Source organism: Ipomoea triloba, chromosome 5, assembly GCF_003576645.1.
Source record: "Ipomoea triloba cultivar NCNSP0323 chromosome 5, ASM357664v1".
NCBI lineage: Eukaryota > Viridiplantae > Streptophyta > Magnoliopsida > Solanales > Convolvulaceae > Ipomoea > Ipomoea triloba.
In genome coordinates, this window is record NC_044920.1 from 22,680,808 (window position 1) to 22,708,024 (window position 27,217).

General features: G+C 35.6%; 2 protein-coding genes across 7 annotated transcripts; one reads left to right on the forward strand and one right to left on the reverse strand.

Annotated features, from left to right (window-relative positions):
- Window positions 1-8,399: 8,399 nt before the first annotated feature.
- On the reverse strand, window positions 8,400-13,996 carry LOC116021169 (integrin-linked protein kinase 1-like). Its single transcript, XM_031261780.1, has 11 exons — window positions 13,497-13,996; window positions 13,048-13,137; window positions 12,446-12,529; window positions 12,250-12,317; window positions 11,953-12,073; window positions 10,436-10,515; window positions 10,073-10,135; window positions 9,797-9,888; window positions 9,447-9,517; window positions 9,212-9,321; window positions 8,400-8,723 (listed from the first exon to the last, which is right to left on the reverse strand). Exons 1-11 carry the CDS (start codon window positions 13,770-13,772, stop codon window positions 8,552-8,554), a joined length of 1,227 nt encoding a protein of 408 aa, XP_031117640.1. The 5' UTR covers window positions 13,773-13,996; the 3' UTR covers window positions 8,400-8,551.
- A 1,703-nt stretch (window positions 13,997-15,699) lies between these two features.
- On the forward strand, window positions 15,700-26,269 carry LOC116019664 (DNA ligase 6). Of its 6 annotated transcripts, XM_031259950.1 has the most exons (19): window positions 15,700-18,195; window positions 18,312-18,429; window positions 18,574-18,655; window positions 19,355-19,457; window positions 19,609-19,705; window positions 20,301-20,403; window positions 20,712-20,831; window positions 21,046-21,093; window positions 22,112-22,209; window positions 22,328-22,393; window positions 22,995-23,154; window positions 23,270-23,377; window positions 23,629-23,678; window positions 24,432-24,466; window positions 24,555-24,616; window positions 24,688-24,849; window positions 24,923-25,011; window positions 25,320-25,419; window positions 25,688-26,269. In XM_031259950.1, the coding sequence occupies exons 1-19, from the start codon at window positions 15,867-15,869 to the stop codon at window positions 25,997-25,999; spliced, it is 4,242 nt and encodes a 1,413-aa protein (XP_031115810.1). In that variant the 5' UTR covers window positions 15,700-15,866; the 3' UTR covers window positions 26,000-26,269. The 6 variants fall into 6 exon arrangements, 3 of the variants coding, with proteins under 3 accessions (XP_031115810.1, XP_031115811.1, XP_031115812.1); XR_004098748.1 differs by lacking the exons at window positions 25,320-25,419; window positions 25,688-26,269 and having other exon boundaries at window positions 24,692-24,849; window positions 24,923-24,999; XM_031259951.1 differs by lacking the exons at window positions 24,923-25,011; window positions 25,320-25,419; window positions 25,688-26,269 and having other exon boundaries at window positions 24,548-24,616; window positions 24,688-24,830.
- The last annotated feature ends 948 nt before the right edge of the window (window positions 26,270-27,217 follow it).

A 27,217-nucleotide genomic window follows, 5' to 3' on the forward strand; every position in this document is an offset into this window, starting at 1 on the left:
TTTTTTTTTTTTTTTTTTTTTTTTTTTTGCAGAAACACTATACACAATGTGTGATCGACTCCAAAATATTAAGACATTTGCCCAAAGAATTGTTTTCCAAGGTTACAACCATTAAGAGTAGCAAGGAGTTCTCCACCATCAACATAGAATCCTTGTTATGGGATCTCAAAGACCATGAGTATGACATGGTGAGACTACACAAAAAAGTGATAGCAAATGAAAAGCCTACAATCGTATTGGTAGCAAGTGAAACTCCATTCACTTCCAAAACTTCCAAAAATATGTCATACTCCAAGAAGGAAAATTTGGAAGAAGAAATGGTCGTTCGATTCAAGAAATTCCTAAGACACAACAAAGGAAAATTTGAGAGAAGTCACATGAAACACAGATCTTCTAATGGCAAAGTAAGGAAAAATAAAGAACCAAAAGAAGATAAATTTGAGAAAGTGTATTATAACAAGATCAAGGCGAAATGCCCTTACCCAATAGAAAAGAAAAAAAGCTCTAGAAGAAGTAATCATAAGAAATCATATAGGCATGCTCGGAAGTAGGATAAAATGTAGTCTAGAAGGAAAACTCTAATTTATGAAGATCCATCAGAAAAAAAAGTCTGCAAAGTAGTGATACATCATAGAGCATATCTTCTTCTGACTCAGAACAAGAAGTGCTCATCTACATGATGGCCAATGTGGAACAAGAGGACTCTTCAAGCGTGCCAAAAGAACCAAGCTTTATCGAGAGTTTAGAATGTGACATGGACAAGCAGTACTTTATTCAAGGGAGGCAGTCCGGTCACATTCAAAATTCCAATGCCACTTATTTCTCCCTTTATCCCATCACCAAAAGTAACTTGTCCAGTGTAAGGAGTGATATTCCTTAGATGGTGTTTGTTTCTAGTCATATGATGTGAGCATCCGCTATAAAAATACTATCTTCCTTGCTCTTTTCCCTGTTAGACAAAATAGCATATTATGTCAAATTTTCTTAACCAGATTTGTTTTCCAATTGGGGTTATCCACTTCTTCTGAAAATTTTCAATTCTTTGAGGCGATAGAATCTGTAGCATTCAGGCCTTGTATGTCCTTTGACATGACAGTAATGACATATTGGATTGTATTTCTTCAAGATGACCTTTCTTCTTTGATATCTCAAACAAGATCCTGCACTAGCTGGAATAAAAGTGGTTATTTGAGAAGAATTAGTATTTTGAGAGTAACCCAAAACTTTTTGAATATTTGGAGGTTTTTTAGCATCCAGAATTTCATATAGAGTCAAAGTTGTGCTCATAATCTGGATTTGTTTCTTAAGGGATTCCAGTTCTATTGTTAACTGAACTACCTTCGTATTTGATATCACTAGTTCAACATCTTTGTCAGCTAGCTGCTTCCTTAGTATTTCAACATTTTTCTCAAGAACTCCATTTTTTGCAGTGGTTGTGCTATGTGATTTCAGCAGGATTTCCCATTTCTTGTATAATTGAACATAGGATTTCTCCAAATCTCCATAGGGCAGTTTGTCTACTTCATCATGATTAGAATCATTCCTAGTTCATGCAGTGGTTCAGTTATCGCAGCAGTAAAGGCTACGAAGTTTCTAGAGATTTCTTCGTCTTTATCCTGAGTTTCTTCAGTGCATTCATCATCACTCCAGGTTGTGGCCTTCATTGATTTCTTTCGTTTGAGATAGGTTGCACATTCTGCTTGAATATGGCCATAACCCTTGCATTCGCGACATTGAATACCTTTGTTTTTGTTCTTATTTTTTGTCCATTGCCATTGATTGTTGCGTGATTGACTTCCTGACTGGCTCGATTGTCCCTAATTTCTCATAGAGCTACAGTTTGTTGACTTTGATGAGGACCTTGAAGTTGATGCAGAGCAATTGATCGATCGATTTGTCTGTGTTTTCCTCCTCTGTTTCTGCTTGAGGATCTTAGAGAAGTTTCTAGAGATCATTGCTATGGCTTTGTCAAACATGTCCTCGTTTTCATATTCAGATTCACCACCTACAGCCAAGAATGCAACATTTTTATCCTTCTTTCCGCTATTTCCCTGGGACAATATCTCCATCTCATAAGTTCTTAAATTGCTCATTAATTCTACAACAGATTTCTTTTTCCAATCGACACTTTCTTGAATTGCGACCACTTTCATCCTGAAACGAATAGGAAGAGAACGCAAGATTTTCCTAACAAGTTTATCATATGGAAAGGGTTCACCTAAAACATCAGCAATTCGACAATCGTTTCGTCGTCCTTCATCCGCAATTCTTTGAATCGAGTGTGCACCTGTTGCATTTTGGTTTGTTTGACAACTGAATCGCCTTCATACAGTTTTTCCAGTATCTCCCAGGCTTGCTTTGCAGAGTTGTAGCCGGCAATCAGGCCAAATTGTCCTTCATCTAGACTTCTAGTGATCGTATTCAAGGCTTTGTTGTTGTTGTCGCTATTAGTGATTTCTTGTGCAGTCCATTGGTCAATTGGGCCAAGATCACAGTTTTGTCTTCTTGAGTGCGAGTCGGGTGCTTCCAACCATGAGTAATAGTTTTCCAGACATTCACTTCTTGTGCCGACAAGTAGATTCTGGTTCTGGCCATCCAGTATGCGTAATTCGTTCCAACCAGTTGAAGAGGACGAGCTTGGCCTTCCATTTTCTTGCAACAAGAACTTCAAGAAACAATTTGCAGATAGCATAGTATACACTAATTTTCATAGAGATAGTAATGTGCGAAATTTCAAAAGGATATTTTATTTTAAACAAGAGAGAGGTATTGTAACCCTCTATGATACCAAGTGAAAGTGCGCTTAATTCAATACTTCTAGATGCGCTTAGCAGTGTTCTTATGGAGTGAACCTATTTACTAAGTTCCGTAGGATCAGACTAATCAATTAGCATTTGTGATCTAAAGTGAACTATAGTTAGGATGGTTCAGTTTGCAGTTCAGTGTTCAAATTGCTAGGAATATAAAAAACATAAAAGCAATAACGACTCAAAGCAATTTGTTAACCCAGTTCGGAATGTAGTTCCTACGTCTAGGGGGCATCACTCTGATTTGCCTAACTCTTCATTGAATCAATGTAAAAGATTGTACCGACAATGTCAATTGAATACACGCGGAGAACTCTCGAATATTCTTCAAATCATCATCCTTCAAGTTCTACCTTGAAGAGTTGTCAAGATCTTGATCGTTTGATATTCTTGTGTTGAGGTTCTCCCTCAACAGCAGCACACCATGCTTTGATCAGAGCAAATACGTGCTCATATTCTCTCACAAGAATTCCAACTTAAATCAAAGGTAGTCTTTGTCAAGTTTTTCTTTTCAGCTCAATCAGACTTAATCTGTGGATCAATGTGTGTAGAATCAGCAACTCTTCTGTGAGGATAATCTTCCTATTTATAACAACTGGGATCATAATCAGTTGTAACTGAATAACCGCTCTGAATGATCTCGTTTGAACTACTGTGTATCCTAATTCAGGTCTATGTCTTCGAGTGTTCATATCTTCAGATCTTTGAGTCTTCTGAACCCCATGCTGAACTAGATATCTACTAGTACATACTCGATTTACTTTTAATACAATAAGACTTAGACTTCTTATGATGTTGAACTGTCATATAGAATAACTAATTGACATGAAACTATAACACCTTGGGAGTTTTTCAATCCTTTAAGATATTCTTTTAATAAAACCATTTTATTAACATGAAGATTATTATTTAGCAAAAAAGGGAGAAGAATAAATATCCACCCTCTACTTTCTTCTCTCTCTTTATTTGGAAAATTTTACAAATTTGTTTTGAAGTTTGATGATGATGATGATTTGAGACTAATTTAAATTTTGTATGTAATGATGTGGTGATGATAATATTTCATCTTGTAATAATTTTTTTTTTTTTTACAATTGTCTTGTACGTTGTGTCGTCTTCAATGGTATGTATAGTTCTTAGTTATTGTTTTGACAAATAACAGGTAAAGGGGAGATTGTTAGAGTCAAAGACTATTAAACCCCACATATAATTGGCTTTCTATTATGACAAAGTTTTAGTTGAGTTGGTACAATTTGTAGGATTAAGTTAGACTAATAGACTAGTGTTTAGTGGATATACTACTTCAAGAGATGATGCAACAGAGAAAGATGCGTCAAAGATGCTACATTACAAATCAATTAATTGACTCTCGATCAAAGACAACTGCATAAATCTGAGATGTTGATATTAACAAGGCAATTATTCTATGAAGCGCTTAGATTGGACAACAAGAAAGAGAGGGAAAATCGATTAGAAAATCTAACTGACATACTCGATATCCTTATCAAAATTGAGAGTAGATATATAGCCAGGTTCCCATGCGGTCACTCACCATTAGGGTACACATAAATACATTACAAAGTGTTCGAAAATGCACCATTAAGTGTGGTGCATTTTTTTTAATGTCTGGTGCATTTGTGCATTTATGCATACCTAATGGTGCAAACGCACAAGAAGCACTGTCTGCATTTGATCCAATACACACACACACACAAACACACACACACATATATATATATAGTCAAGTTCTCATGCGGACAGTGCTTCCCGTGCTGCCGTATGGTCACTCATCATTAGGTACGCATAAATGCACCACAAAGTTTTCGAAAATGCACCATTAGGTGTGGTGCATTTTGCGATGCATTTCTGAATACTGTGTAGTGCAATTTTGCATACCTAATGGTGAATCCTTACTGACCCCATGGAAAGTATTTTCCACATTTGAACCAGTATGTGTTTGTGTGTGTGTGTGTTCATGGTGATATCCAGATGCCCAATCATATTTGTATCTAGGACTACTTATTAGATAATCGTTTTTATTGCACAGTTCATGTAGTATTTAAACCATCTAAAATCTAGTTTCTTTACTAAGGCGCTTAACATAACTGCTTAGGTGTCCCGGTTAACACTCCCACATAGATGATGGGAGTGGGTTCGAGCCTTAGTGGAGTCAACTGTTGACTCATTGTGCTTCAGTAGGTTGACGAAGTAGCTATGAACAGATACTATATTGTAACAAAGTCAGTAGTACTAAAAAAAAAAACATAACTGCTTAGGTAGTATTCAATGCAGTAAATTGAGCTTAAACAAAAAGCAAAGCAGATACAAACATTTGATAAGATGAGGAAGAAGAGATAACTCAGAAAGGTATATTTCTATGTTTTGGAAAGTGACAAAATAATATAACGTAACTTTGAGTGAGTAGACATTTTCAAATTGAATTCTAAACCTAGCTATCATATGCAGCGCAATCAGCCAAAAAGTCTATATTTGGCAAATGAATTTTCCTAGATAAATGATTTTTTTAATGGTTTATGGTAGATAGATTTAGCTGTGGCGGCTTTGAATATATTGGGGAAGTCATTTTCAAATGAGTCATTGCCAATTTTAGTCCATTTCATTAATTTTTGCCACATTGCGGCCAATCTTATTTAGTCCTTACCACTTTTAGTCCACCGTTAAAATTTTCTTCAAATAGCCGTCCAAAATAGGGGTATTTTTGGTCTTTTCATGCTTTGGTCATCTCCTTGACCCTTTGCAGTGATTTTCCTTACACATTTTCATCCAATGAAGAGGTCTGGCGAAAGCCATGTGAGCCACATTACAAAGTCATGGCCTTCGTCAGACCTCTTCATTGAATGAAAATGTGTAAGGAAAACCACTGCAAAGGGTAAAGGAGATAATCAAAGCATGAAAAGACCAAAATACTCCTTTTTTGGACGGTCATTTGACGAAAATTTTAACGGTGGACTAAAAGTGACAATGACTAAATAAGATTGGTCGCAATGTGGCAAAAATTAATGAAGTGAACTAAAATTAGCAATGCCCCAATAACAGTAGGACCAAAAACGAAAATGACTCTTTTCAAATTGAGTTCTATGTCACGCTAGTGTATACAACACAATCCATCTTAAAGACTACAGGTGGCAAATGGCTGAAATGGGTTACTATGGCTAAATGATTTGTTTTGACAGATTAAAGTTGCCAAGTTTAGGTGTGGAAACTTTGAGTGAGAAGGGGAAGCCATTTTCAAATAGAATTATATAGCTACCTAGCCTATTCATGCAGCACAATCACCACTAGAAGTGACAAATGGGTTATTTTGGATAATGATCTGTTTTTACGGTTTAAAGTTGTTATTAAGTATAACAAGTGTGATAATTATGAGTAAAAAGGAGAAGTCATTTTCAAATAAAGTTATATACCTAACAAGCATAAAAAAAAACATAATTCACTATAAAGACGTACTATTGGTGCCAAATGGATTATCATAATTATTTTTTATGGATTAAAGTTGCTAGGTTTAGTCGTGGTAGCTTTGAAAGAGAAGCAAGTCATAATCAAATTGAATTTTATACCTAATTAGCTTATACAACACAATCAACCAGAAAGACCATAGGTGGCAATTGGGTTATCCTATATAGATGATTTGTTTTGATGGTTTAAAGTTGTTAGTTAGGTATAGGTGTGGCAACTTTAATTTGAGTAAGAAGGGGATGTCATTTTCAAATGAAATTCTATACCTAGCTAGCGTATACAACAAATTTCACCGGAAAGGCTATATGGAAAGCGAGTTATCTTTGATAAATGATTTGTTTTGAAGGACTAAAGTTGTTAGGTTTAGGTGTGGCAACTTTGAGTGAGAAGGGGAAGACATTTTCAAATCGAATTCTATACAGCTAGCGTATACAACACAACACACTACAAAGACTATGTGTGGCAAATTAGTTATCATGTATAAATGGTTTGTTGTAATGGTTCAAAGTTCTTAGGCATCGTAGCTTTCAATGAGAAGGGGAAGCAAATACAACTTAAAAAAGTGGTGCTAAATTTGAGAAAGTGATAAAATGAAATAGATGCAAGTTGCAAGATATTTTAAAATTGTATCTTACCAAGTTAGAGTATGCAACACATTATACCGGGCAAAATATGTGGCGAATGTGTGAGTATTGGATATATATTAATAAGTCTTTCATCTTTTTGAATGCTACTGACTCTATTACATTGTAGTATCTGTTCATCTATACTTTCTCAACCTACCTCATGACCTCCCATATGGGAGAGTCACTACATGTCATCTAAATACAAGTGTTTGAGAGGCTTTTTATGGAGGAAAACCTAGAGAGAAGCTAAAAATGAAAAGTGAAGTCAAAATAACTGCCTCCAGCTATTTATACTCTGAAATCGTGTCAAAATAACCGCCTAGGAATCACCACTAGATACGTGGTCACGGTGGGACTTATGGTGTGAGTGTCACTGTGACCTCTCTGTGAAGGCATAGGAACCCAAGAGTTCACGGTCAACCAACCTCACGGCGTGAGGTCAACCATGACATCTTGGACCAGGCCTCGGATTCAGGGAGTTCACGCTGGTATTCACGATGTGAGTGCTAGCGTGAATGCAAGAATCTGCGACCTGGTCTAGCACATCACGATGGACCTCATAGCGTGAAGTCGACTGTGAGTGCTAGTATAGGCCCATGTTTCTGGTCCAGCACCACACGCTGGCACTCACGGTGTGAATGCCAGCATCAACCCCAAAGATAAATATATAAAAAAATAAATAAATAAATAAATAAAATAAAAAACATGTTCACAAAGGTCACGGTTTGCGTCCCACCATGAGCTCCCCCAAAAAGCTCTCCCGTTGTTGTTTTCGTACAGCATCAATTCCCCTAGAATGCCAGCATCAATTCCCGTTGTCTATGGATAATGAATAAAAGGTACAATATTTATATACTGAATATACATTATTTGATAGTACAGTATACAAAATAATATACCTTAAATACTCAAATAATGTACATTTTATTCATGGTCCACATTACTCCATGGAATAATAATTGAGGGTGGACCAAACACAGCTTAAATCTTAACTATATAGCAAAAATATGGGTGTTAAGGTGGGCCGAAACCGAGAGTGCGCCCTAAACTACCCCACAGTGGGACAGGTTGGGGCCTATATATATATATATATTTTTTATTTTTTTTTGAAAAGCCCGCCAACCCGCGCAGGCCAGGTTAGGGCATATATATATATATATATATATATATATATATATGCCCGTAAGGGCAGCCTGAGTGGCAAGACCAAGACGCTCGCGGCCGTGAGGTCCTGAGTTCGAAACCGTCTGCCACCCGGGTTTGAGCCGGTCAGCTATGGGCAACCTAGGCTGGTTAACCTCCCTGTGGTCCTTTGCCGGCTAGGATCACATGGCGAGGGTTTACTCACATACTCGGAAGAGGAGTGGGGTTTGCCTCGATAAACCCAATATATATATATATATTTGAGGTGGAGCGGGCCGACCCGCATTGACACCCTAAGCAAAACTAACCCAACTCCAAATTAAAAAGGAATAGTATACCATAAACATAAGAAAAACTTGAACAATATCCTTGGAAAATGCATCCACATTATACTTAAGTCGTGGGTTTATACAGCATTCATGCTACATATTAAAAGTTGACAGAACATGAGCAACGCAGACTCGAACCAAAGAGTAGTACAGTGTTGATTGAGTCCTTTTATAACCTCCAATTACTGGCAAAACTCATGTTGTGTTCAGTGTTCTTATTCTTAATACAGGGCGGGCAGCCAGCCGTTTTGGATGTCATCGAAACCTCTTCTAAGATCCTTATCACAGAAGCAAAATCTGGCCTTTGAGATGGATCTTTACTGGTGCAATCCTCAATCATCCTGCACATAATAAATATAATATAATAATGCACCTTAATTAGCTTAGCTTTTCATGTCATTGTGGCCTGGAAATACATAAAACTTCGCTTCTTGATTGTTCTAGCTTTAATTTGTACCTTCATAAAGCTCATCAAAATTAAAACATCCTAATATAAGATACAATATGAAATTGTTACATTATTCATGAGTTAAGACCCAATCTAGTTCTTGAGTATAGTGATTTTTCTGGATTTAGGCCTAAACAAGCTTAATTGGATCCTCGACTTCGATGGTTTACCTAATTGAGTTCTCGATTGTTAGAATCAATGATTAAATCGAGAAAATTCATTATAGTCATAACTAAATTAGGTATTAGCTACAGAGGACTCAATTTGATAAAACTATCGAAGTCGAGAATCCAATTAACACTCAAAAAAACGTTTGACTAAATTAAGAAAAATAATTATACTCGATGACTAAATTGAGTATTAACTCCATTATTTACTTACTGAAGAATTCTTCCGGGGCATCGGCCTACATAAAACTTCTTCTGTAGATCAATGGCCTTGAGCTGCTTACGTTCGTACTTTGATTTGTCATTAAACTTCCCTTCCAGCATCTGAAGTGCATGAAAGTCCAGTATTAATGAGGCAAAAAAAAGAGGAATAAACTAAAGAGCAGCTATAAATTAAGATGGCATGCAGAAATGAAAATAAACTTTGTTATAAATATGTTTGTACGTGCCTGATAGAAAATGAGGCCGAATGAGTGAACATCTGTCTTGGGGTCACATGGAGAAGCGCCGATGGTTTGGCCTATGGAACAGTTAAACCATAGTATGTTCAAGGTGATAATTGAATGATAGGCCAAACAAGAAGCAATAAAAATGACAGAAAGTAAAAATGAGAAGATTTAAGTGGGTGGCCAGTAAATTAAGTGTTTACGTTCGAAGAAGTGAAACGATTCTTTTATTAACTGTGATTGTGACCAAACAGTATTTCTAAATATATATATACATGTACTGTACCACGGCTATCCTGTCACACATATGAGACATACAGAATAAAAAGTTTAGGGTGATGAAGCTGACTTACAACTATCTTGATTTGTGTTTCTCTGATTATACAGCATTTGAACCCAATATTCACCAATCTTCAAGTGACCACCTTCATCCAGCAACAAATTCCTGGACCAGACCAGATGAATAAAGTTTTGTTTCCATGTTTGAATAAACGTACGTACTCGAAGAGAGTGAGTGATTGATTCATCGTAAGGAATTGAATTAGCAGTAGTGTATATAAGCAGATGAATATATCTGAGTTACCAATCAAGACATAGAGAGCAAGCCAGCAAGGAATGGAAAAACTTACTTTGTATGCAAATTGTTGTGAACTATAGGGAAGGGCTTGTGCTGGTGCAGGTAATTCATTCCCCTGTCAATCATACCATACTAACATAATATATACATATTATGATTCTATATAGGTCCATAATCAGATGCTAACTCCTGGGAACATGGAAGGATTGCATCGCACATACTAAGGTCCTCCAGGCATGCCTGGTACTCATTGGAGTGCAATCATGTAATAGTTGCGGTACAATCTTTCAGTAGTTCGCAAGTTAAGACTAGTTCGCACCTGATTATGATTCTATATATATATACATACTTGATTCGTTCTTGATCATACACTAGAGCAATTCAAATAGATGTAAAGGGAAATTAAAATTTGTACCGTGCAATGTGAAGCGCATAGCGCAAAGTAGTTATTGGATCAAGACGGATCTTGTTTTTCAAAATATCATACAAGTTACCCTGACATATATGGGACATGCTTTAATTTGAGTAACAACCAGAAGAACAGAAAAACATTGGCAGAAATAATGTATAAACTGCATGCACCCACTGAGTTAGGGATGTTAATCGAGTCAATTCTATTTCTGACTAGTCTTATTAGGCGGTCAAATTTATCAATTTGAGTTAATTAGTTTTTTTGGTTGGTTCAAAATTCTTGACCCTGATCTTAAAATTTCGAGCTATCCAGCGAGCTAAATTAAAACTTTTGACATTTTCAAATGAACATTTTAAATTTCAATTTGAATAAACTAATGCATTTACGTTTTCAAAAAAAAAAAACCTAATGCATTTACACTAATAAATATAAACTCCATTTTCAAATTCTAAAGTCTAACTAAAAATTAATTAATATACTTACACTATAATATAATATTTGTAGTAAGTTTTTTATTTTTCAAAAAAAAATTATTTTATAATAAAATAATTTATTAATATATTATTAAAATTTTATTTAAAAACTTAATTTTATTTAAAAAAAAAAACTAAAAATGAGCCTACATATAAATTATTTTATTATTTCAATCACTTTTGTAACAAAAAATAGCCAAGTTGGTCGGGTTATTGGGCAAGCCCACTAAATTTCATGCTAGCCTGTTCAGATCACCAAGTTTATCAGTTTCGATTTATTGGGCTCTTTTTTGTATTGGGCTAAAATATTTCGCCCCTAACCCTAAAATTTTGGTCTTATCGGGTTAGACCATCGATTCAAGGGTAAGATTGACATTCCTATTTTCTACCCTGAGTAAAAGAATACTGTGGCCCTGTTTGGTAAATGGCTGTTGGCTGATTGGGTTGGCTGTTTGGGTTAAAAGGCATGGGTCCTGTTTGGTAAATAATCAGCCTATCAGCTAATTTTGACTTATTTGACCACTATTAGTTGCTAAATAATAAGCTTTTTGTAACTCCAAAATGCTAAAATTCAAAAGGCTACTCAAAGCAGCCTTTTCAATTAGCTTTTTGAGAAAAGAAATTATACTAAACAACTATCAGCTAACAACTAATTTATCAAAAAACTTTCTACAATCAGCCAATATTATCAACAAATCATACCTTCTAACCCAAACAGCCAACCCAATCAGCTAACAGCCATTTACCAAACAGGGCCATGATTTGTTAATAACATTGGCTGATTGTACAAAGTTGTTTAGTAAAATTAGCTGTTAGCATCAACTGTTTGGTATAATTTCTTTTCTCAAAAAGCTAATTGAAAAGGCTGCTTTGAGTAGCCTTTTAAATTTTAGTATTTTGGAGTTACAAAAAGCTTATTAACCAAACAATTAATAGTAGTCTAATAAGCCAAAATTGGCTCATAGGCTAATTATTTACCAAACAGGACCTGTATGGAACATAGAGCAGATTGTGTTGTTGTCTCATGGCCTATGGAAACATACGTACTTTTGGCAAATACTCTGTGATTAAGCTCATCTCTTCACCTTGGACAATTGATCCAAGGAACTGCAAAATGTTGGGGTGTCGAAGTTCCCTCAGCAGAGTGTTATCCTTTGCAGACAGCACCCTACACCAATTAAGTGAAACATCAATATAATATAATGCACAAGAAAACATATATAGTCGTCCTATACTCCTATATATATATATATATAGTAAACAAGGAGAAAAAGGAATGAAGCTTAATAAGCAGATAGATCTATCAGATGATGAAGAATAATGTTAATGTTATGTGGTACTTGCTTTCTGATTTGAGTTTTGGCTACCCAGGTTCCACGCCATTTCACCTTTTTAGATTCACCAAATAAACCCTGCCAAATAACGTAACAGTCAGAGAATAATATCATATCATAGAATATCCAACACGTATATATGTACAAAATACTATGTATGTAACATTATATATATTAGAAATTGCCTAGTAATAGCATTTCTGCACCTGATCAAATGTTGTGGAATTCTGCAAGTTCAGTTCGGATATGTCAATGATGTTTTCAACTGAATCATCCTCACGGCGTACAGCCTGCAATGTTAGAATATTATTTATTAATATTCAACTATTATGTGGCTCATGTGTTGTATAGTTTGACCCACCCAGTAATATATAGTCCGTAATCCGTAACTTTTTTTTTTGGTTTTTTATGTTAGACTATGAGGTGTCCTCAGCAGACCTTAACTTTAGGAGGCACTTTTAAACCCATACCATACTCAGACTAATCCTCATTCGCACCGGGCCGGACCGGTCCAATTAAGGGGCAAAGTGGTAGCCAGATTGATTTTTCCATACTAGAGGGGATTCGAACTCCCGGCCTCTCTTAAGGGACAAGAGTGCTCGGCCACTCACGCCAACCAACTCTGTAATTAGGATTTGAGTTGGATGAGATTTCATAATCTCTCCCTGGCTTCCAGGGTCGGGTGTTATAACATTATAGCATATAACAATAGATTACAAAATACATCTCCTTGACCTATCAATATGGAAGAATTACAAAGATATATCTAGCAAGATCGAATAGTAATTAATCATAATCATTAAATTACCATTGGATGAGCATCGGACTCCTTTCCACCATTCACCTCAAGAATCCGGCATATGTCTTGATGTCCATATTCCTTTGCATCTGTTAAAGGCTTAACATCAACATTACAAAAAACAAACAGAAAAAATTAAATTGGTTATTATTTCCAATATATTAGAAGTGCAAGTAAAGCAAAATCTTGATGGTATCAGGTATTATCATTATAATAGAAAACATAAATAGTTTGGGTTATAATATGAGCCTGAATAAACATTAAGTTCAAGTATTCAATTAAAAAGTAATATTGAATTTTCTAATATGTGTCATCCTATTTAAATTACTCTAAAAAGTTAAAAACTCGAAATTAATTTAACTTAAAAGAAAAAGTATTTAGAAAGCATCTATAATTTTTTATTATTACTATTATTGTGTAAATAAAATTATTTATTATATTGAGTTATTATTACTTACAGTTCTACGCCAGCGATCTTTGAGATTGACATTAGCTTTGTAAGCGAGAAGAAGCTCAACAATGGGGGCATGGCCCTCGCTGGCGGCGAGATGGAGAGCGGTTCTCTTGTCGTAGTCTTGGACGTTGGGATTGATGCCTTCTCTGAGCATCTTGTTCAACCCTACTCTGTCCCCCCTGGAGGCGAAGCTCAGGAAGTTGCCTATCAGCTGCATATCCAACCCATCCAAACACGACTCCGATGAGTAGTCATCCTCATCGTAATGCCGCCGATGCATCACTAATTAGCTACCGCCCGCCAATTCAAGCATCAATCTAAGTGGGAGAGGGGCTTCAATTTGTAACGATGCAGACGTTGAGATCGATAGATGGTTTTCGGACTTGACGATATGATGCATTTCGCGGATTCTAGGATTCATCGCGGGTCCGGTGGTAAAAGACAACCAACCAAATTGATTACAAATTCTCTTATTGTGAACTTTACAATCAAATCACAATTTAATTGCTTTCTTTATTACATACGGTAATAACAAAACAGCTAGCTAGATCAGAGTATATATTTATATATCCAATTTAAATTAGTTTATTCACATGCATTATATTGACTGCGACGAGCTTGTGTTGATCAGTTGGCCTGGTTGCAGATGTTCTCTGTACACCATCTGGGAAGCAAGGAATGGTGTATGGAACCACTATACCAAATAAGGCATTTAGCGGCGGTTTCAAACCACCACTATTGTGTTTTAAGACGGTGAAATTATGATTTAATTGCCGACACCCTCACTGGGGACTAAACCTGTGACATTTCACTTGAGAGGGTCACAGCGACTTGACACAAGGTCTTTGGCCACTGAAAGCTTTTTTAAGACAACTTTAATTAATTAATTTAAAATCTCGAAAAGCTCAATTATAATGCAAGCATATAATATGCCTTACATTTTTTCGTTTAAGTAGAAGAGAATGTGAATAACAGAATGGGTTTTGAAAGGATAGGATTACATAATAGATGAAAATCATGAAATGGCTTCCCACAAATACACGAAGGCATTTAAAATATAAATAAATAAAAAAAAAAGAACTTCTCCAACTATAAGATTCATCTTATTAAAAGGCGTGTAAGGACGCCTACCAAATTCAAACAAACTACTACAACTTGCTTTTCCAAGAGAGCCCCTACAAACAATGTTAAGACCTGTAGCATGAAAGTATGAAGAAAAGATCATAATTTACACTAATTGCTCATGTACACTCTGGATTTCAATTTTGAGTTGTTTTATTACTTATCATAGACAATTATTTAACTTACTTGTAAACATGTCATTCATAAGGTGCTCCATAGTTGCATCCTTTACTATTTCGATGCTCAAATTTCAAAACCACATGCAGTAGCAGAACACCAAAACATAAGCATGTTTGCATTGAACACACACGAGAGAAATCCAATTTATTAGTAAGGGTGCCATGACATATACTTCAATTGCTCTAGGGCCGGTTCTTTCAATTGCATTACCACCATAAATTCGGCGACCAACATAGACTTGTCCAAAGCCTCCTTTGCCAAGCTTTCTTCTATCTTGTATACTGGTGAACCAGCTACTTGAACCTGTAGCGTTGAGCTTGCTCATTGATTGCTAGTGCTTTTATAGTGATCTGATTGTATTCCTATCTCTAAAATTTCTCTATATTTGCTCCTTCTTCTATGTTGGTCGTTGCACTTTTGCTGCAATCTAGGTATGTTTAGAAGAAATTGTAGATTTGGTAGATGGTTTAAGTACATGGTGAAATTTTTTATTTTAAACAAAATACACACAACAATCCTAGTTAGAAAAATAAATACACGTAACAATTATAGTAAGTAACAACTGGTAGGTCATATATTAAAAAAGTTTATTACCACATTTTTGTAGGTTCGTAGATTTGGTTTGAACTTATTTAAATCAAATGGCTTAATTATTATTTTTTAAATAATTGGATAATTTTTTTTAGTAGCACCCGGTGTCCCGATTTACACTCTCACATGAATGATGGGATTGAGTTCGAGCCTCAGTGAAGATAATTGTTAACTCTTTGTGCTTCTGTAGGTTGAGAGAAAGTAACTATGAACAAATACTACATTCTAACAGAGTTATAATACTCAAATAATTGGATAATTTATTTATACTTATCCCAAATCTACCCTGTAAGGTGAGCTTTGCCATTCATAATTTGTGTCTTCTAAGATAAGCTGAAGCTTTGGCGCCACGCCAACAGTTCCCACAGTTTCTAAATCATCTTCCCAATTTTTAATTTTGATTGTTTTAATTTTTTCCGATCACTACCGACCTATTCGGCTATTCCCCTTCCATGTAACAGTCGTCGTCTCTCCGGCGGCCATGTCCACTGCACCCGAAACCCTAACCCTAGACTCCACATCCATCTACACTGCCGCTCTCAACTCCATTTCCTCCCAAATTCCTGCGCCCTCTCTTCCCCTCCCTACTCTACCTTCCACTATCCCCCAACCCAAACTTATTCCCAAAACTCGCTTCATCATCGATGGCTTCAAACACGCTGGCGACTTCTCCATCTCCTACTTCCTCTCTCATTTCCACTCCGACCACTATACCGGCCTTTCTCCCAATTGGACCAGAGGTGTTATCTATTGCTCGTCAATCACTGCTCGCCTCCTTGTCGAAGTCCTTCAAGTCCCGGCACCCTTTGTGGTGTCTTTACCTCTATCAAAGCAGGTATTAATAGACGGCTGTGAGGTATTTCTGGTTGATGCTAATCATTGCCCTGGCGCAGTTCAGTTCCTATTTAGAATTCCGGTTCATAGTTGTAATGGTAAGTTTGAGCGATATGTTCATACTGGTGATTTTCGGTACTGCGATTCGATGAAGTTAGATCATACACTAAATGCATTTGTTGGTGCTGATGCTGTCTTTCTGGATACTACTTATTGTAATCCGAAGTATGTGTTTCCCAGTCAAGAAGAGGCTATTGATTACATTGTTGGTGTTATAGAGTCGAGTGGAGTTGAGAATGAGGGCTCATTCAAGAGTGTCCTGTTTCTTGTTGCTACCTATGTTATCGGGAAAGAGAAGATTTTGATGGAAATTGCACGGAGATGTCAGAGGAAGATCCATGTGGAAAATAGAAAAATGTTAGTCCTGAGAATCTTGGGGCATGGGGATGGAGTTTTTACTGAAGATGAATCTGAAACTGATATTCATGTAGTTGGATGGAATGTCTTGGGTGAGACCTGGCCCTTTTTTAGGCCTAATTTTGTGAGAATACAAGAGATTATGACTGAGAAAGGGTATTCTAAAGTTGTGGGCTTTGTTCCTACTGGTTGGAGTTATGAGGTAAAGCGGAATAAGTTTCCAGTGAGGAAGAAAGATTCCTTTGAAATTCATCTTGTGCCGTATAGTGAGCATTCAAACTATGATGAGCTTAGAGAATATGTGAAGTTTTTGAAACCTAAGTGTGTTATTCCTACAGTTGGTATAGATGTTGAGAAGCTTGATAGCAAGCATGCTAATGCCATGCGTAAGCATTTTGCTGGCTTGGTTGATGAAATGGCTATTAAGCAAGATTTTCTAATGGGATTTCATCGTGTGATCCAAGGAGTGGATGAGAATATTGTCAAAAAACCTGCTTGTGACATAGGGATATCAGAGATACAGAATGAGCCCATTTTATCAGATCTCAAAGGCAGTAAAGATGGTAATTTGGAGAATATTGAGGAGTCATTTCCTCAAAATGAATCTAAATTACAAGGCTTAGAAAATATTGATGAAGATGCCATGGAGGAATCTATAAAAGAACTTCAAGACTTCTTGCCCTCTTGGGTCAATCGATCACAGATGATGGATTTACTTAGGATTTCAGAAAGAAATCTTGTTGATGCTGTTTCTCATTTTTATGAGCATGAAACTGAGTTTCATGAACAAGTAGTAACCAGCGAATCTTGTGCATCTATATCCCAGGAAATCTGTAAGAATGAGTTTTCATTGCCTTTTAAATTAACTCAGAGTGAATCCTCTCTTTCACAGCCATTGCCTCTTAAGAGCCTCAAAAGAAATGACATTGTTTCTTTAAGTAAAAGTCCTAGTCAGAACTATAAATCTTCTAGTAGGAAGAAGTCAGCTACTAGTGGTATTTCTCCGGGTAAAAAGAAGAGAAATACTGAAACTAAATCTTCTAAAAGAGCAAAATTGAATTCTAAGATGGATTCTAGTGGATCAAAGCAATGTACTATAACAAAGTTCTTCAGTAAAACAGTGCCTCCTGACTCCAAAAGTGAAAATGATGGAGCCGCAATTGAGTATTGCCACAATGATAAAAATGCAGCACTGAATGCCATTACTGAGCCATATAAAGATGAGATTGATGAATTTATTCGAATTGTTAATGGTAATGAATCATTACAAAACCATGCTGCTTCTATACTTCAGAAGACTAAAGGTGACATCAATAGGGCATTGGATGTATATTTTAACCATGCCAATGAAGCAACAGAAGTGAAACAAGATATCCATGATGATAGCAGTAAGGGGGTCAAATCTCAATGTGTTCAAAAGGTGGTTTCTTCTCAAGATTCTAAGTCATCTAAAAAATGGGGAGCTGAGGTTCATATGGTTTTGAATGGACCATCAATGGAGAACATTGCTGAAAATTATGTGTCGCTTCCACCAGAAAAATATTCACCCCTGGGACATGGTTGGTATCCTGTAATGAACATGGTTACTAATTGCAATCCATTGTTTATGTTTCCTGCATCCATTTTGATGAATTTACTTTATCATAAGAGTGTTTTTCCTCTTCTCTTCCCCCAGCTTGCTGGAGGAGTGGACAGCATGCGCCTTACCTACATCTTGCACGGACTTTTGAACTGGTTGAGGAAGAAAAGGGAAAGGTAAAAGCTACATCAATGTTGTGCAACATGTTTAGGAGGTATGTTACCTGGATTCCATAGTAGAATTGTTGGTTGCTAGGTGCTATCATGTCAAATTACCTAGTGGTGAAACTTTCAGTAACCTTTTTTCCTTTAAGTGCCATTACGTTGTGCAATTTTATTCCAATTTTTCTTATTTGCAGTTTGCTGGCTTTGTCTCCAGAGGATGTGTTACCTGCCATGTATTTGTGCACAAACAAGATAGCTCCTGACCATGAAAATATTGTTAGTCTAATTCCATGCTTGGCTATTTGCTTGTAAGCCTGAAATTTCCATGAAATTAATGAGATATTTCTCTTCTTATTTATTTGAAATGATAATTATTGCCTTGCATTTTAGAATAATACTATATGCATACTCTAACTTTATACACTATTACGTAAAGCTAACTTTACTTTAACTATACTCTTTGATCAAACCAATATACTATTGAATACTTGGCATCATAGGGCATGAACAAAGTCAAGTTAGCTTTGTGTAAAAGTGTAAAAATTATTTAGCTCTCTTGCAATTCCATGGCGGTGAATTTATATGTGTTCCTTGGTTACTGGTAAATAGTTACTTTTGGTTTGCTTTGTTTTAAGCATTGTTTTAGGTTATTCCCTTTGTTCTGCATTCATCATGGTTTATGTACCTAAGTAACCAAGTTTCCGTATCTAAATTGTTGAATATTTGAATTTGGATCTTTTATTGTATATTGACAGGGAATTTATTCATAAATTATTAAAAGGGCATATATAATTGTTGAAGGCTAATACCTTTGAAATCTTATGAGAGGAATTTCTTTGGGGTTCTGCTTGTGATTCTCAAGTACTAATCAGTTTCTTATTTGTTTGTAGAAGAATCCTTTATTATGATTACTATTGTATTTTCTTAGAAGAATCCTTTATTCTCAACCTAAGTTGTGTAATTTTGGTGATCCAGGAATTGAATATTGGTGGTAGTATTGTTATAGCAGCACTGGAAGAGGCATGTGGGGCAAAGAAAGCCAAAATACAAGATTTGTATAAAAATCTTGGTGATCTTGGTATAAACATATATGCCTTTTTACATTCTTCAGCTTCCCTTTTATTTATTTATTTTTTTCCTTTTCTGGTTATGATTGGGTGAATAGCACTTTTGATTTTTCCTTTGATTTAAAATTTTGGACATTTATTAAAAAGTCAATAGTGAATTAGGTGATGTTGCTCAAGTTTGCCGGCAAACACAATCTTTACTAGCTCCACCTGCTACGTTAACAATTCAAAGTGTATTTTCCACACTCAAACAGATAAGGTATTTGTTATGCTATGTTATGTTACGTTTTTTTTTTTCCTTCTATTTTTGGTAATTTAAAGGCTCTATGACTGTGAATTGCATATTTATGGTCCATTGGAATTCAATGAGGGTGTCAGTACAGTGTCAACCATGATTACGTCACAATGGCACAACAGTTCTCTCAATATGTTGTTGGGTTCTGTTGGAAATATTAGAAAATGTCTTGAGCAGCCCACCTTTACACCTAGCCTTTTAACAGGTTCTTTTGTTGATGTGATTTTATTTACTATGAAAGATTCCCTTGCATTCTTCAGCTATGTGAAGGCTGTTCTCTCACTCTATTTCGTGGTTTGTTTTGTGTTCCCTCTCTTAAACATTACTCTTGTTCCTTTAACGATATGTAGGCCTGTGTATGATTTGTAAGTTGTCATTTCCTGTGGTATTCCTTCTTGCTTTGTAGAAATGTGTCCTATGCTGAAATTTTTATCTTCAATAACAAAACTATTATCTCTTAAAACTTACCATTGGAATAAACCTTAGAAGTGGTGGATTATTTTTCTATCTTAGCTTTTTTGTCAAAATTATTATTCTTATGTATGATATGATTCATCAGTGTTCAAACAGGCAGTGGGAGTACTATCCGGAAGAAAAGCCTTGTTTTGAGTCTCTTGCGTTCATGTAGAGAGAAGGAAATGAAGTTTATTGTCAGAACTTTGGTATGCTTAGGTTTAAATTAATGCATCGTGCTGTTTAGTATTTGTATGGCCTTCATAAGAATCAACTAATATTTAAAGGCAAAATACTTATGTAAAAATGTCTTTTAAATGTACCATTGTACCTTTATGTACTATAATATATTTTCATGTACTTTCATGGGCCAATGTCAAAAGATGTGGTGAAGGTGCGCGCAAGCAGTTTTTTTGTTTGTGTGTGGTTTTTTTTTCCGCTTGCAGATTATTGTACCAGTATGATTTAAACCTTGTATTGCATATTTGCATGTTCTTGATATTCTTTTAATACATAGGTTAGAAATTTGCGCATTGGAGCCATGATGAGAACTGTTCTGCCTGCATTTGCTCAAGCAATTGCAATCCATTCTAGTTCTAGTAAAGACCTTGTTGGCAATATGAAAGAACATTTACAGGTCTGTTGTTTATTTGTCTCACTTTCTCCCTTCTTTTCTGGGCAAAATCATACTTTCATCTTTTCCTGTTTGCAGTAGAAATCCATTTTTCCCCCACTGGTTGTGGATGAATATATCCATACCCTCATTTATTATTTAAGACTCTTTTGTTAACCTACTGCTATTGCCGTTGGGATCTTCCTGCTACTAACAGTCCATTTTCCCTCAATTTTAGCGCCTTTCAACAGAAGTAGTTGAAGCATATAACATTCTTCCCAGTTTGGTAAGTTGTTTACCTGTGTTTGATTTAGGTTTCTTTGCTTATTTTCCAGTCCCTTTAAAGAATACATCAACGACTTGCCAAATTTATGTGCTTTCCATTGTTCTGAAGTCCTGTATATTTAAAATGTAATGTTATTCTAATTTTAGTACATACTAATAACTGTACTAGGTTCCTGAACATCTGAAATAGGACAGAAGTCTCTCTTTTTCAAGATTTGTAGGGGAAATAAAGGATACTCATGATTTCATGTCATCTCCTGACATTTCCGCCCTTTCCTTTTCCCTTGTGGAATTTGATGATTGACTAAGGACAATTTTGTCATGGAATGGGATCTCTTATCCATTTCCTTAAAAGCTCAAAATATTCTTTCTAGTTACTCCGTTTCTGAAGTTGAAATTGAAGTTCTCCTTAATTAACATTGCACTTTTTCTCACCTTTTGGTACCTATCCATGCATGGTTTGATGATTGGAGCATTGTTGTGTACTCTATATAGAAGATTAGCTGGTGGAAAAAGTCTTAACTCTGATAAGAATATTCTTCTGTCCATTAAGGACTTGCACATTTAAAATGTTGTAGAGCCTTCAATTTTTGTATTGAATTGCAAAGTTGATTTTTCTTGCAGATATTTAATTAGTGTAGTTGGCTGTTCATGTCATACTTATCCTAGAGAGATTGTTACTTTGGTTTTATTTAGTACGGAGTAGTATCCAAAAACATGCTTTCATGCATGAGAAATATTATGATAATTTTTTTATTATTATTTTTTTTGTTTGTTTTTTTGTTTGTTTTTTTTTTGTTTGTTTTTTTTTTTTCTTTTAATCATGCTTTCTTGCTGGCGTTAAGGAAATAAATAGTCAGAATATACAAAGAGTTAGATAGGAGTCTAGGATAGATGAAGGCTAACTAGTACGTGTGTATTTATCAGCTTGTAAATGTAGGAAAAAAATCTGTTTAGTTTCTTCCTCTACTTCTTCTATGTCTTTTCATTTATTAATGGCATTTATCTATTGTGAATAGGATCTGCTTGTTCCTTCTTTAATGGAAAAAGGGACTGAATTTTCTTCAATGATCTTGTCTATGGTTCCAGGCATACCAATCAAGCCAATGCTTGCAAAGTACATTTACATATGTTTCTATCATTTTTATGATTAGCTGAATCAGTCCTGCACTTGTTTCTTTTACAATATCATCATAGTTATCCTTATTGTTAAAATCTGTTGATTCTCTTGGTAGAATTACTAATGGAGCCTCTCAAGTACTGAACCGTTTTCAAAACAAAGCCTTTACATGTGAATACAAGTAAGTTTCATGGAACTTAAAAGTTTCTTTTACATATTTCAGGTTTGTATATCATCCTTGTTCTTTCATCCTTTTTATGTAACTAGAACATATCCACACATTTGTAGACAAGCCATCCATTTGGAGGTGCATGTACCCAAACAGTTTGTTAAGAATGTAAGAAACTAGTGGGTTTTGCAGCTTTTGTTATTCTTGCTAGAAGTTCAAACTTCATGGGCTTTTAGTTGAAGAGTTTAGTTTCATGATTAACACATGTTGGAATATCAAGAGACTCCTTAGCTACCTCTCAGCTTATGAACAAATGAGGCTATTGTAATATTTCTATCAAGTTATTATTATTTGGTAATAATGTAACTCTACTATTATTTTACTTGCTTAACATATGGAGCTTCCTAGTGGTTAGTGGTGGATCTTTGTCCCCAAGGCCATCCAACTCATTATTTCTTAATGCAGTTTAATGAAGAAATGAGTCGTATGTCTATAAAAAATGAGAGTTTGTTTCAAGTACAAACTTAATATTCAACCATTTTATATGTTTTTATTACTAAAACTTGTAATGTTAGAATATATAATCAGGAATTTGGAAACTTATATTTTTCAGATATGATGGCCAGCGAGCCCAGATTCACAGATTAGCTGATGGCTCTGTGCGCATTTTCTCAAGGAATGGGGATGAAACAACAAGAAGATTCCCTGATGTAGTTGATATAATTAAAGAATCATGCAATCTTACTGGACAAACTTTCATACTAGATGCTGAGGTATTGCTTTTGCACTTAGTTGCACGGAATGTCACAGTAAATAGCCACAACTGTATTGTTATTAAGAAACTTCTGCTGTTTACTGAGTGATGATACCCTATTATTTTGCTCACAGGTGGTTGCAATAGATAGGAAAAATGATTCAAAACTCATGTCATTCCAAGAATTATCTTCCCGAGAAAGAGGGAGTAAAGATTCCTTGATCACATTAGATAAAATAAAGGTCTACCATCCCCATGCATATGCACTATTAATACACATAGTTCTATCCCCCGTGGGTTGTTAGAAGATCAGGATTTGATTGAAAATTTTGAGCACTTCTGGTTTAACCTCTATTAGTTACAAAAAATTTGCTCACCTTGTGCTGCTACTCTTCAGTGGTGAACAGTTTTATCTGCAGCTTTAAATCCTTCATATTCCTGCAATAATTTTGAAGTTATTCTACTCTTTCTGATATTTTTTTTCTTCTTCCAGGTTGATATATGCATTTTTGTCTTTGATATCATGTTTGCCAATGGAGCGCAGTAATTATCTCCAAACCACTTCTTCAATTTGTTGTACTGTCTTGCCACATATTCTTGCACTGCTATCAATTAATATTATAGATTATTGCACTTTCTTAACAGTTACTTAAAATGCAACATTGATTTGTGGATCTGCAGAAAACAGCAGTTCACAGATTTTGATCACTTCATATGGGTGTTTGCTCTTTAATCATCCACAAGCTAATCTGTGTAGCATCCTGTTTTGGGTTCATGTTGTAGTCTTGTAGATGGACACACCTTTAGCATTCCTGGACTCATAGTGTAGTACTTGTATTAGCATATGGAATGTTTTGATTGTAGGAAGATTTCATTTACTTTAAGCTTATTAAAGTTGAAGAAGTGAAGGTGAAATGGTGCTCTAGATATTCTGTGTATATTGATGTTTTATGATGTAATGTTGTCATTAGGCAAGTTCCTTAGTCAATGTGGCTTTATTGTTGTTATAAGTTGTGTTTATTTTTCATGCATAAGCATACAATTTATACCCTGATATGCATCACACGAGGTGCAATTCTCAAATAGGCCTTAGCAATAAATCCAGTAATCTTGTTTAATTCTTGAGTTGTTGGATTCTCTCCATACTCTGATTTCCATATAGTTCTTAATATTATTACAGCTTTGATAAATTTACCAGCTTTTCTATGGTATTTCTTCTTTCTTCCTGTCCTGTCCGGACTGTTTATGTGATGCTAAAGGAGATTCTGAAGCCTGGAGAATTTCTGTTTGTGGCAGGTTGTTGAATCTTCCACTGCGGCAAAGACGAAAATGTGTGCATGTCTCTATTTTTGTAAATATTTACTGTTTACTATACCTAGAGGATAATATATGCTAACGTTTTTCTTTTTAAGCCATCAGATTTGAAGGATTTGTTTGGTGAGGGTAAAGGAGGATACTTTGAGTATGCAAGAGAAATGACAGTAAGTTTGTTTTGGTTGCATTAAATTTTTGTCACTTTGTTGTTGGTTCCACTAATTCGACCTTCTTTTAGGTAGAAGCAGATGATTCTTCTACAGATAATGAAGCTACATTAACAAGGATTAACTGCTTTCTCAATGATGCATTACAATCTTCATGTGAAGGAATTATGGTTAAATCTCTTGATGTAGATGCTGGGTATACACCATCAAAGCGCTCTGATGCATGGCTGAAGGTATTATTTTTTAACATGTTATTTTACAGTTTAATATAGTTTCTGCTGCTGAACTATCTTTTCAATTTTGCAGGTTAAGAAAGATTATGTGGAAGGATTAAGTGACTCCCTCGACTTGGTGCCCATTGGTGCCTGGTACGGGAACGGAAGGAAAGCAGGATGGTAATGATTAATATCTCTGTTTCTTATATAATTTCTACTCCTTAGTTGTCTCGCAACATCATATTTGAGTTCAACTTGGAGATCTGGGATGAGTTTATTGGAATATCTTCTGGGGTAAATTGTGATCTATGAAATGTAGCGGGCTTAGTCTTGGTAATGCAAGCACATGCCTGTGTAAGAAAACCTTCATATATATATATATATATATATATACCTTCTATCTACTTTTTAATGGCATTGAGGAGATATGTATGCTGACTCCAGTGTGGCTCATGTGACTGTTATGTGCTTTCATTATTGCATTGCAGGTACAGTCCTTTCCTCATGGCTTGTTATAACCCCGACACTGAAGAATATCAGAGCGTCTGTCGTGCCATGTCTGGGTTTTCAGATGCTTTCTATAAAGAGGTGAACTCATTGACAAAATATTCCACTTTTTGTTTGGACATGAATATGGAAAACAAATGTAATGAGAATTTGATTAAGAAACTTCTTTTTAGTTTTTACCCTGTAATCGACCCACCCCACCCCACATACACACACACTATCATAATTACATTGCAGCTGGTATGGGCTTTGGGACCTGGGTTGCATAAATGCATAATTCCGTAAGAACAATTTCAATTAAATATACTCATACATTGAACTGTTGCTTTCTTTACTACATTTTTTGCAGATGAAAGACTTCTTCTCTGGGGATAAGATTTTGGGGCAAAAACCACCATACTATCAAACTGCTGAAGTCCCTGATGTGTGGTTTTCTCCCGAACTAGTTTGGGAGATACGGGGTGCTGAGTTCACAGTATCACCAGTTCATCATGCAGCAATGGGTTTAGTTCATCCATCTCGGGGTATTTCTGTCAGATTCCCAAGGTTCATTCGCTCCGTTGCTGATAGAAATCCCGAGGAATGTAGCATAGCTGCGGATATTGCTGAAATGTTTAGTTCTCAGACTCGAAAAATGGATGTCAGCAATGAACCTAAATAATGATTTTGGGGGTTGTGTATATAGAGCTAGTAGCTTGTTATCTGTGGAAAGGAATGCTGTGTATAGTTAGTAACTCACTGGTGGAAATTCAATTTTGCAATAGATGGTGGATGAAGTGATCTCTTGCTTCATGAGTATGTGCTTCAAAGTTCATTACTAATTTTGAGATCTTCCCTACTCCTTACTCCTTAGTATAGGAGTAGGGTCTTTTGTGTATTAGTACTCTGAAAAGTATACAGTGTGTAATTTCAAATTTACTCTCAATTTTTATTCCCTACTCCCAAATATATGATGTAGACAACTTTCTCTAGGATCCACAAGATGAAGATGTCCTATCCAAGCTTGTCACATCAAGTAATTTGGGTGAGTGAAATTTTAGAATTATGTAGTAGAACTCCTAGAGCATCGTTATAAGCGGTTTTTGTTGGGGTTCATGTCAGATCTTGTGCCACATGAATGATAGAGAAATTAAGAGAGAGAAGGGTTGAATGCTTCTGCAAATTAGGAGATATTTGTGGTCCCAAGAAAGAGAAAGATTAAACAAAGCAATGAATGTTGTGCGCGTCCGTGCACTGCACGCGCCCAGCCTGACAATTCAAATAATTTTTTTAAAAATTCAATTTTGTTTTTTTTCATCCCTTCTCATCTTCTCTTTCCTAATCACAAGGCTATTTTAGATAATTTGTGACGTGTACGGAAAATTAACTCTTAATAAACAAGGCTACTTTAGATAGTTTGTGACGTGGACGAAAAACTACTAAAGATGAGACTTATCTTTCCTTGAAATGTGTTACAACTTATGAAATGAGATTTTGCTATTCCAACCAAACATTTTCAATCATTATATCATGGATCAAGGTCCACCATGCGCATTATGGACCATATTCATATTATGTGCTTGTAACACCCTTAAATTAATTACAAATTCATAATCTATTGTACAATAGTATTATGATGATATGAACATAACTATATTTGACTAATGATGATATGAACATAACTATATTTGACTATTTGTGCCCTTGTCCTTTTTAGCTAACTACAAAAGTGCAAAGTATTCCTTGGGTAGAATAGTCTCACATGATGGTGAGTGGTGACTACAATGTTGCACTTTCCATTCATCCCCCATATAGAGGATGCTTGGGTGAAGCTCCCATTGGCTTGGGAATCAACTTAGGAAATCCTTTACATTGTGACCTTTCTTACCTACGATATGTA